Consider the following 12,073-nt stretch of genomic DNA (forward strand, 5'->3'; position numbering starts at 1 on the left):
TCATTGTATTAGTTTTTTTAGGGCTGCCATAATAAGATACCACAAACTGAGTGGCTTAAAACAACAAATTTATTTTCTCACAGTTCTGGAGGCTAGAAATTGGAAATGAAGGTGTTGACAGGGCCACATTCTCTCTGAAGATTCTAGGGAGAATCTGTCCCCTGCCTTTCTTGTAGCTTCTGGAGTTGCCACTGATCCTTGGTGTTCTTGGCTTTTTGATGCATTATCACTCCAGTCTCTGCCTCCATCTTTACATGGCCATCTTCCCTACGTGCCTCTGTGTCTGTGTTTCTTCTCATAAGGACTTCAGTCATAGTGGATGAGGGCCCATCCTAATGACCTTATCTTAACTTGATTACATCTGCGAAGAACCTATTTCCAAATAAGTTCACATTCCTAACCAGTGGTTAGGACTTAAACCTATCTTTTGTGGGGGCACGATTCAACCTGTAACAATCATTTAGTTCCTTTTGTGTTGTGCCATATCAATATAATTACTTAAAAAATGCTTTTTCATGATGAGAGGTTAACAAAGCCCCTTGTTGCAGGAATAACGTTAAGAATTTGTAGTTCAGGGGCACCTGGGTGGCTCAGTTGGCTGAGCGGCTGCCTTTGGCTTGGGTCATGATCCTGGGGTCCTGGGATTGAGCCCTGCCCCACATCAGGCTCCCTGCTCAGCGGGGAGCCTGCTGCTTCCTCTCCTTCTCCTGCTCCCCCTGCTTGTGCTCTCTCAGGTGCTCTCTCTCAAATAAATAAAATCTTAAAAAAAAGAAAAGAATTTGTAGTTCATTAAGTGAGCCTGTAGTGATTGGATAAATTTCTTCCAGAGACCAGAAGAGTGAAGCATAGATAGATTATAAAGATCTATGAACTTCATAGAAAAAAAAAAAACAAACACTAAAGGTTTTTTGTTGTTGTTGTTGTTGTTTTTTAAAGATTTTATTTATTTGAGAGAGAGAGAATGAGAGAGAACACATGAGAGGGGATAGGGTCAGAGGGCAAAGCAGACTCCCTGCCGAGCAGGGAGCCTGATGCGGGACTCTATCCAGGGACTCCAGGATCATGACCTGAGCCGAAGGCAGTCGCTTAACCAACTGAGCCACCCAGGCGCCCCAACACTAAAGGTTTTTACTTATTTGTTAAGAATGGTGATTTATTACTCAGGTGCTATTTTGACTTAAATTTTTTTTTCTTTTTTTTATAAAGATTTTATTTATTTGTTTATTTGACAGAAAGAGAAAGGGAACAAGCAGGAGGAGCAGCAGAGGGAGAGGGAGAAACAGGCTCCCCGCTAAGCAGGGAGCCCAGTGTGGGCTCGATCCCAGGACCCTGGGATCATGACCTGAGCCGAAGGCAGACACTTAATCGACTGAGCCACCCAGGCGCCCCTTGACTTAAATTTTAATAGGTATTTATAGTGGTTAATTTTCAGTCATCAGAGACAGTTTCCTAGTTAGCTATCTTAAATAAATTTGTATTAATTTGCAGACTTTCATCACTGTCTGGTATACATATGAAACTGCTTACTTATATTTTCGAAGATGCTGTCATAACTGAAACTCATGATATTATGGAGTACGTTGTTTTTTAAAATTGCCTAAGCCAAGTAATAATTGACTACCAGACAACTTTTTAAAAAAATTGTTAATCTTTGGGGCGCCTGGGTGGCTCGGTTGTTAAGCATCTGCCTTGGGCTCAGGTCATGATCCCAGGGTCCTGGGATCGAGCCCTGCATCAGGCTCCCTGCTCAGTGGGAAGCCTGCTTCTCCCTCTCCCACTCCCCCTGCTTGTGTTCCCTCTCTCGCTGTGTCTCTCTCTATCAAATAAATAAATAAAATCTTTAAAAAAATTGTTAATCTTTGTTTCAAGTAAGGCAGGTATTTATTAAAAAGCTTAATACATTTCTGAATAGTGTTCTGATATTAAATCTCACAAAAAATACTTCTCTCTGCATGGGATTTTTTCTATTGCTTTGACATTAGAGGGGTTTTTTTTTTCCCCAATTAGGATTTTCTTTTTCTTTCTTTTTTTTTTCTTTTTACACTGTTCAGAGAATATGCCCTTCAGAATGTAGTCATTTGATTCTTTCAGTGTTTTAATAGCACACAACTGTTTCTAAGGGCATGCATAAGGACGCCTTAGTGGCATAGTCGGTTAAATGGGTCGTATCTCAGGGTTGTGAGATCAGTCAAGCCTGGCATCAAGGCTGCATGGGGCTCTGCACTCAGCACAGAGTCTGCTTCAAAGACTCTTTCTGCCCCACCCCTCCCCCCAAAATAAATAAATTTTTAAAAAATAAATTTAAAAAGGCACCCTTTAGTAGACCTACCATAAAATTAATTAGTAAGGGTCCCTGGCTGGCTCAGTAGAGCATGTGACTCTTGATCTTGGGGTCCTAAGTTTGAGCCCCACATTAGGCATAGAGATTACTTAATCAAAATAAAATAATAAATTAATAAATAGCTTTTGGGGGAATTACACGTAAACTGTAGGGAACCTATGTACTTCATGATATTCTTAATTTTTATGTACATGCATACTGTAGTGCTTGTGCACATTGTACAATGATAAATACCCAAGAAGTCAGGCAAAGAATGAAAGTTGGCAGCCTTACTCTTATTTGTTCTAAGTGGATATGCGAGAAATAAATAGCCTAATGAAAATAATATGATGATAAACTCTGTCAACAATAAATACCACAACTTTCTCCTAAAGTGTAGTCAGTGATCCTGTAATAATCCCACTGAAGATCTAAAATCTTTGTATAAAAAAAGTACACAAATCTGTCCTGTGTGTAAAAATCTTTTAATCTATGTGTATTTTGTATTCAAAACAATTCACACTACTTGAATACATTAAAAGAGTTCAAAAGCACACTAACATAAATGTAGACACAACAAAAGGAATGCTTTGCAATGAGAGAGAGAATGAAGATAAGAATCAAAGGAGAGTCTCCTATATTACCAGAGTCAGTGCAATTAACTGCACTTCATAACAAATTATATCTATTTGGAACTAGTTTATAAATATGTAAGCCATAAGATGAACAAAGTGAATGTTAAAAACCCACAGAATTTCATAATTCAGGAACATAGCTTCAGTGCTTCATAATATGGAAAGAAGCTCCTAAAAACAGCCAATTGGTTTGCTTTCTTAGAAGTTAGAAAAAAATGCATTTCAGAAAATGATTTGTAACAATTAGGAACAGAAGAACATTAAATAAAATATTGAGAAGAACTGAGGTCCTCAGAGTATCAAAAGAGATAAGAATTAGACTTCATATTAGAATTTAAAGAATGTAGTTGAAAGAAATATTAGTGGTTAAATATTTAACCACTTCAAATAGAAGTGATTTTGTCCTCTCACCTACTTCTGGTTTGTTTGTTTTTTTAAGATTTTATTTATTTATTTGACAGAGACACAGCGAGAGAGGGAACATAAGCAGGGGGAGTGGGAGAGGGAGAGGTGCCCCTCTCACCTACTTCTGAAAATGTATAGTAACATCTAGTTTTCTGTATAAAAAGCACATAATTTCATTAGCAAAGCTCCCTTTGTTTTAGCCTTAAAATCACCTCTGATCCAGTGCTCTTGGCTGGCACAGTTGGTGAAACATGTGACTCTTGATTGCAGAGTTGTGAGTTCAAGCCCCATGTTTGGCGTAGCGTTTACTTAAAAAAATTTTTTTTAATTAAAAATCACCTCTGTGGGCGCCTGGGTGGCTCAGTTGGTTAAGCGACTGCCTTCGGCTCAGGTCATGATCCTGGAGTCCCGGGATCGAGTCCCGCATAGGGCTCCCTGCTCGGTGGGGAGCCTGCTTCTGCCTCTGACCCTACCCCCTCTCATGTGCTCTCTCTCTCTCGTTCTCTCTGTCTCAAATAAATAAATTAAATAATTAATTTTAAAAAAAATCACCTCTGAGGGGCACCTGGGTGGCTCAGTCGTTAAACGTCTGCCTTTGGCTCAGGTCATGATCCCAGAGTCCTGGGATCAAGCCCCGCATCAGGCTCCCTGCTCGGCGGGAAGCCTGCTTCTCCCTCTCCCACTCCCTTTGCTTGTGTTCCCTCTCTCACTGTGTCTCTCTCTCTGTCAAATAAATAAATAAATAAAATCTTTAAAAAAAAAATCACCTCTGATCCACCAGTTTATACTAACAATTGCCAAACTAGCATTTAAACAGCTTTATCAAGATGTATCTCACCTACCGTAAAATTAATTTTAAAGTGTACAGTTCTGTTGCTTTTAGTATATTCACATTTGTGCAACCATCACTACAGCCTAATTTAGAATGTTTTCGTTACTCTGAAAAGAAACCCAGTAACCATTTGCAGTCACTCCCTATTCCCCTCCTGCCCTGGCTATGGGCAATCACTAATCTACTTTCTGTTTCTATTTATTTTCATAACATTTTAAACTTGCAACACTATTGTTCTCATGCCTGTTCCAGGTCATTGACTCAGAGGTTTAAAAGTTCTTCGACTAGCCATATTTACAAGCCCTGCCATATTTACAAGTCCAGCGACATCTTTATTCAGAAAACATTCGAATGATGATTTCATAATGATTGTTCCATAATCTAAGAGTTTTTGATCTGGTACATGTGTTTCAAATTCTGTTCGTGCAACTTGCTAGGGATGTTAAACTCAATTAGAAGGATAAAACCATTTTGTCCAGACTTGAAACGAAGTTTGTTCTATGTGTGTTAACCATTCCAGGCTTTCTGGTAGTGAGAACAGCTTTAGGAATCTTCTGTAGCATACCATTATCTTCAATAATAATGTCGTCTTCATCCTTTGGTCAACATACGGTTTAATTTGCTGTGGATGGCAAAGAAGGCTATTATTAACAGTAGATTTGCTAGAGCTGCCAAAGTCCTACTCTACTGTTCCTAACATTATTCTGGTTTACTTGTCTCGCTGTTACGATGAGATTGCAACTGTTTACAGTCATCCTATTACTTGATCAAAACTCTATTCTGAAACTTCTATGCCATTAACTTCTAAAACTTCATCATTAATATCCAGTAACCCTGTGCTGTGAACCTGATCTGGAATAAGCCAGGATGTTAAAGATCCCTGGGACTTATCTAAACCATGTGGTGTCTCCCTTGGGCTTTCTGAAACCATCCTGGCTATAGAGTCCTAGAGAATGTTCAGTGCTGTGTTTGTAAAGATAAACTAACCCTATGATGTGTTTCTGGGAGAATATTTGTGTCTGTAATAGAAGATGCAGGTCTAACATCTTGGGGCATACCAATGACTGGATGTGGCTTTTTTCTGTGGTTGACAGAACACAATGCATTGACTAAAACATTTTCCTTCTTCATTAGCATGTCTGTACCAAAAGCACTGTTATCTGCCTCTCCCTTCTTTTGTATAAAAATCCTAAGTAGTGGGTTGTTTGTTGAAATACCTTTGTGATAATTATCGTTATTTATAGGTAGTAAGTCTCCCTGGAAATCTGCATGGCCTAATAAATTGTCAACATTAGGTATTTTATGATCATGTTGTAGTAATCCACAAAACTCAAAATGTCCAAGTTTTGCTCTTTCTAGCAAAAAACCAATGAAATTGATTGTCAGACCTACTCTTCACCTCCAGGATGCCCTGGCAGCCACAGTCCGGCTGAGTGCCGGGCTGCCTCTGTGGAGTGCGAGGTGGGCGCATGCGCACACTCAGCCGCAGGCCAGGAATCCACAGCTCACCAAATGCATCTGTAGAGTCAGCTTGGATCTCAGTGCTCAGCTCTGCTGAGCTCCACAGGGCTTCACAGGACAGCAAGGACTGGTCTGGCAGTGCAGCCGGTAGAGGCACAATTCCCTCCCTCCTCTCTGCGGGGCTCCAGTGGAGGAGGTTGAGGGGGCAGTTAGCCCATGACTGGGCTCCTGATCCGGGCCAACAGCGCCAACCTGAGAGACTGTAAGTGAAAATATTATTAAAGACATTTGGGGGGAAAAAAAGACATTCTGGAGAAAAGGATCACCTGTACTCCTGCCACCCTAACCTAATTTACCCACTTAATAAAAGTTGCCTTACAATAAAAAAGGGGGGGTGCCTGGCTGGCTCGGTTGGCAGAGCATGTGACTCTTGATCTCGGGGTCATGAGTTCAAGCCCCATGTTTGGGGAAGAGTTTACTTTAAAAAAATTACCTTATAAGTCTTATCCAGGGGCACCTGGGTGGATCAGTTGGTTAAGCATCTGCCTTCGGGTCAGGTCATGATCTCAGGGTCCTGGAATCAAGCCCCGCATCAGGCTCCCTGCTCAGTGGGGAGCCTGCTTCTCCCTCTCTCTCTGTCCCTGCTCGAGTGCACATGTGTGCACTCTTTCTCTCTGTCAAATAAATAAAATAAAAATCTTTAAAAAAACCCCACAAGTCTTGGGGGCTCCTGAGTGGCTCAGAGGGTTAAGCATCTGCCTTTGGCTCAGGTCATGATCCCGGGATCCTGGGATCGAGTCCTACGTCGGGCTCCCTGCTCCTTGGGGAGCCTGCTTCTCCCTCTGCCTCTCTTTCTCTGTCTCTCATGAATAAATAAATAAAATCTTTTAAAAAACAAAACAAAAAACAAAAACAAGTCTTATCTGTAAGTATATGTTTTCATGTGGTGGCAGTCTGATGTATACCTTACTTTATGTCCTTTTCTCCATTAAAATAACCTTTTTTCTGTATATTTGACAACTTCAGTAATAAAAGCCTAGGAGAAGTAGAAACTTTTGTATTGTGTGCAGATACCAGTAGGTGGGTTTTATGTGGCTATCTTTACTCAGTTGACTATGCTAAATGTATATGTGTGCTGTGTATGTATGTATATGTACATGTAAGTGTATTTTTTTGGTATGTGTATATTTTAAACACAACATCTCATGATCTTGAAATTTTCCATGCATGTGGCACTGCTTGCTGATTTTTTCTGTGCCATTGTTGGCTTCCATAGTACCATTTTTCCCAACCACCATTCCGTTCAAGATTACTGACTGCCTAGCCCCTTTAATTACAGAGCTTTCTTTGACATTTTTCTGTGTGCCTTCTTACCTTTCTGCTTACCCAATACAGAGCATGAGTGTGCTTTCACAAAGAAGCCTTAAATGATCTCAGCATACTTTATTGCACTTAAGACTTTTTCACATCCAAAGCTTTTTATCACCCTTCTCCAATATCCATACCCCATTTTCTTCTCTATTCACAATTCCTGTGCTCCATATATACTTATTTTCTAAATATCTCTCCACCTTCACTTCACTTAAATCCTTTATAAATAAAATCCTCTCTTTCATCCCTTTCTTTTGGTGCCTTCCGCCAATCCCAAGGTTTCTATCTGTTGTCAGTCATTTTTCTCCCTTTCACCCTTAACCTCTCTGGTAATTCTGCTTTCGCACCCTTCAACAAAAGCTCACACTCTGATAATGTATATGTAGTGTTCAGTTGGGTGCTTCTGAATAAGTATCTGCTTTTCGGGGCGCCTGGGTGGCTCAGTCGTTAAGCGTCTGCCTTCGGCTCAGGTCATGATCCCGGGGTCCTGGGATCGAGCCCCCGCATCGGGCTCCCTGCTCTGCGGGAAGCCTGCTTCTCCCTCTCCCACTCCCCCTGCTTGTGTTCCCTCTCTCGCTGTATCTCTGTCTGTCAAATAAATAAATAAAATCTTTAAAAAAATAAAAAAATAAGTATCTGCTTTTCAAAACAGTGAAATCCAAACTATTAGCATGGAAATAACCCCTGGGAAGATGAGGTCTCCACTTGAAAGCTTCAAATAGAGATTCTCCTGCTATTATTGAATGATGGAGTTTTATGTAATAATATCTGAAATGGGGTGACTACTTGAACCATACAAATATCTGCTATTACAAAATGAGAATAGATCCTTGATTTTATACTTATATTTTGATTGACCTGAGAAATAAAACTTAGCACTTCAGAGAAGGTAATTTTCATATGTTCTGGATTACATTGAGCATTAATTCTTCAGGGTCATTATAGACTTAGAAATGTTTTGTCCTGCCTCCTACTCTATGCCCAAGTGCCTTCTCATGATGGGAGAAATCTACAAGGCACCCCCAATCCATTCTGCACCGCTGTTGATTGTTGTAACTGTTCCTCCTTGTATTGGGTTAAAATTTACTGGCTATAATTATATTCATTGACTCGACTTCTGTCCTCAGGCTACACTGAATTTGGATCCCTTTCCTGTATAACAGCCTTTTAGATAGCTAATGGTAATTATTCTTTCCTCTACAGCCCTCTCCCCACATTTTTTTTCCCTTTGAGATAAACACTCTCAGCTCTTCTACCTGTTCCTCATTGGACACCATTTTCATCATCCCGATTGCTCTCTATAGATACGACACTTTGTTAATGTTCCTTCTGAAGTGTTTTCAGTACTGAAAATAATATTCAATATGTAGTTGAATTGGATCTGGACCTTGTACATCTGGACATTAATGCAGCCTGGAGTTGCTTTAAGTTTCTTTTTTAGTAGCCATGTAATGTTGGCTCATAATGAACTTTTTTTAAAATAAGCTCTATGCCCAACATGTGGCTTGAACACACAACCCCAAGATCAAGAGTCTCATGCTCTACCAACTGAGCCAGCCCCTCATAATGGAATTTTTAATTAACTAAAATCCCAAGATTTTAATCTAGAGGTTTGCCTTCACATGACTTCTTTCTAAACCAAGTTTCCATTTTCCTTTAGTTGTGCAACAGATTTCTAAAGTCAGAACGTAATGTTTAATATCCTTATTAAATTTCATCTCAGCGGGCGCCTGGGTGGCTCAGTTGGTTAAGCGACTGCCTTCGGCTCAGGTCATGATCCTGGAGTCCCGGGATCGAGTCCCATATCGGGCTCCCTGCTCGGCAGGGAGCCTGCTTCTCCCTCTGACCCTTCCCCCGCTCATGTGCTCTCTGTCTCTCTCATTCTCTCTGTCTCAAATAAATAAATAAAATCTTTAAAAAAAAAAAATTTCATCTCAGCCTGTCAGCCAGCCTTGGTTTCTTTGAATCTTGATTTTTGTCATCCACCTTATGCTGATTGAACAAGGGGTCTTGACGCTAGTGTCAAAATGTTTTCAGACATCTGGGAAACAATAATGAAGAGTCATGGAGTCTATCTTCCAAAAATTGTTGTATCCAGATATATCTCAGCTCTTGTGGTATATATGAATTACTACCATTGTAAATGACAAGGCCAGGAAAGACTGAAGTTTATTGCCAGCCTGCAAGACAGAAGCCTTGCGTTGAACATTACTCCGAGATGATGTTCCAAGACCTGTTGTGCCAACATAATGCAGGGGTTGCTAATTCTTCCCAAGAAATCAATTAATGCACATACAAAGTAGAGACAGAATTATTGTGACCGTCTTTTTTTTTTTTTTCCCCCAAGCATGTACTGAGCAGAGTATTAGGAATAGTGTGAGATTCTGGAGAATCAGGTTTGCCTGAGGCAACCCTGAATTATGCCTGTTGTCCCAGTGTAATTATTAGCAGCATTATTTTTCACTTTCCAAGGTGTCCAAGTTTGGAGGATAATTTATCTGGCTACCCTTCTCATAGCCCAGCTAGTCCCTTTTAGTATTTTATCTGGGTTAAATGTTACACAGCTGTAATCTGGCAGCTTTGATGAGGCTGTGGTAGTACTTCTCTTCCATTTGAACAGATTGTTTTTTGACCATGGGAAGTTGATAGCAAAAGTACCTGCAATTAAGGTCTACACATACTTAGTATTTTTCCTGAGCTACCCTCTAGAGGGCAGTAATATATACATCCTAAATGATCCGATTCCAACAAAAAATGGACTACAAGAGTCCCATTTTCATATGCATGAAAATCAGAAACATTTGATGCTCTGAAAGGACATACTGGAACTGGGGCGCCTGAGTGCCTCAGTTGTTAAGCATCTGCCTTCGGCTCAGATCATGATCCCAGGGTCCTGAGATCGAGCCCTGCATTGGGCTCTCGTATCTGACTCTCCGCATCTCATCGGGCGCTTTGCTCCACGGGAAGCCTGCTTCTTCCTCTCCCACTCCCCCTGCTTGTGTTCCCTCTCTCGCTGTCTCTCTCTCTCTGTCAAATAAATAAATAAAATCTTTAAAAAAAAAAAAAAGGACATATTGGAACCAATATTGTGAGTAAAACTCAACCTTGTGCTAAGCAGAAAAGTAAATAATAAAAAATTTATTCATTAACATTCTGAACATACTTTTTTTTAAATTGTAAAAACTGAACTTTGATGCCTTGAATATATAATGATCCATTATAACAATTACGCAGAGTTTAAGAATCTGCATATTTTATGCTTTTGTTTTTCCTAATTAATAATTTTACATGGTTAATAATTTTAATATATTCTGTATCACATAGTTTCCACATTTATGTAAAATAAGCAATTAAAAATGAATAGTTCTATTTTACCTGCTTAAATATTATTTCCTCTAAAAAATGAAAATGCTAGGTTTTACTTTATAGCTTGAATCATGTGGTAATATTGAGCTCTAGTATTTGGAATTACAGTGTTTCTTAGAGATCGTGTAATTACTTTGATGTCATCAGTAAGTAATTTGTTAGCTCCTAATATCAAAATTATATTGCTTGTATTTCACATTTTGGATTTCCTAATGTAATGTTCTCTTTTTAGAAAAGGTGGACAAGTCCTATTTTCAAGAGAAGATGACTTTTAACAGTTTTGAAGGATCTAAAACTTGTGTACCTGCAGACATCGATAAGGATGAAGAATTTCTAGAAGAATTTAATAGATTAAAAACTTTTGCTAATTTCCCAAGTAGTAGTCCTGTTTCCGCATCAACGCTAGCACGAGCTGGTTTTCTGTATACTGGTGAAGGAGACACCGTGCGGTGCTTTAGTTGTCATGCAGCAATAGATAGATGGCAATATGGAGACTCAGCAGTTGGAAGACACAGGAAAGTATCCCCAAATTGCAGATTTATCAGTGGCTTTTATTTTGAAAATACTGCTGCACAACCTACAAATCCGGGTATCCAAAATGGTCAGTATAAAGCGGAAAGCTACCTGGGAAACAGAAATCATTTTGTTTTAGACAGGCCATCCGAGACTCATGCAGACTATCTTTTGAGAACTGGACAGGTCGTAGATATTTCAGACACCATATACCCGAGGAACCCTGCCATGTATAGTGAAGAAGCTAGATTAAAGTCATTTCAGAACTGGCCAGACTATGCCCACTTGACCCCAAGAGAGTTAGCTAGTGCTGGACTCTACTACACAGGTATTGATGATCAAGTGCAGTGCTTTTGTTGTGGTGGAAAACTGAAAAATTGGGAACCTTGTGATCGTGCATGGTCAGAACACAGGCGACACTTTCCTAACTGCTTCTTTGTTCTGGGCCGGAATGTTAACATTCGAAGTGAATCTGATGTTGTGAGTTCTGATAGGAATTTCCCAAATTCAACAAACGTTCCAAGAAATCCAGCCATGGCAGATTATGAAGCACGGATCATTACTTTTGGGACATGGATATACTCAGTTAACAAGGAGCAGCTTGCAAGAGCTGGATTTTATGCTTTAGGTAAACTTTCTTATTAAACCAGGCTACTAAGTTTCCAACTATTGCAGTGCTCCTAAAAAGTAGATGCCTTTAGCCCCTTGAACTGGTAAATATTTAGGTGTAGGCTGGCATGATTATTTATATCAGTATTAATCTGCGAACCCTTATGTCGAATCTGCAATGTAACCACTACATGTATGGGAGAAAGACAACCATATTGTGAGTTATGTTTACCTTTATGTGATTGTTTTTTGGAGAAGGATGACATGCAAAAGATGATAGATCTCCTCGATAGAAGAATGGGTCTGACAGTAACTCTAATTGAGCACCTACTGTGTGTGCTCAGTACAAGTATTACATGCATTCTTTCTACACCTCATTTAAAAAAGAGTTAACATTAAAGAGTTTAGTTTGGCTGATATTAAAATTGATCTCTGCCTTTTGTATATAGACTGTATATTTGAAAGCTGTCCTGTATGATGCCTTCTTGCTTCAAATAAGCACTTCTCAAACGGATGGCTGTAAACTTGTCAGGAAGGGCCGTTAGTGTGATGGCTTCCAGG

General features: G+C 39.7%; 1 protein-coding gene and 1 pseudogene across 7 annotated transcripts in view; one reads left to right on the plus strand and one right to left on the minus strand.

The window, feature by feature from the left end:
• Nucleotides 1-12,073, plus strand: part of XIAP (X-linked inhibitor of apoptosis) — a 78,354-nt gene that overhangs the window by 25,156 nt on the left and 41,125 nt on the right. For 6 of the 7 annotated variants that reach the window (XR_010406245.1, XM_064574542.1, XM_045882109.3 and 3 more), the window contains exon 2: nucleotides 10,623-11,531. Coding sequence is in view for 6 of the 7 variants with exons in the window: in XM_064574542.1 (XP_064430612.1) it covers nucleotides 10,655-11,531 (877 nt within the window). In the remaining variant the exon portion in view is untranslated. The remainder of the gene's footprint in view (nucleotides 1-10,622; nucleotides 11,532-12,073) is intronic. The other variant, XM_064574540.1, reaches the window with a different exon arrangement.
• Nucleotides 4,446-5,663, minus strand: LOC123846515 (partitioning defective 6 homolog beta-like; annotated as a pseudogene).

This window comes from Mirounga angustirostris, unplaced genomic scaffold (genome assembly GCF_029215605.1).
Source record: "Mirounga angustirostris isolate CCGP_5_RB_7025 unplaced genomic scaffold, mMirAng1.0.hap1 SCAF_11, whole genome shotgun sequence".
Taxonomy (NCBI): Eukaryota; Metazoa; Chordata; class Mammalia; order Carnivora; family Phocidae; genus Mirounga; species Mirounga angustirostris.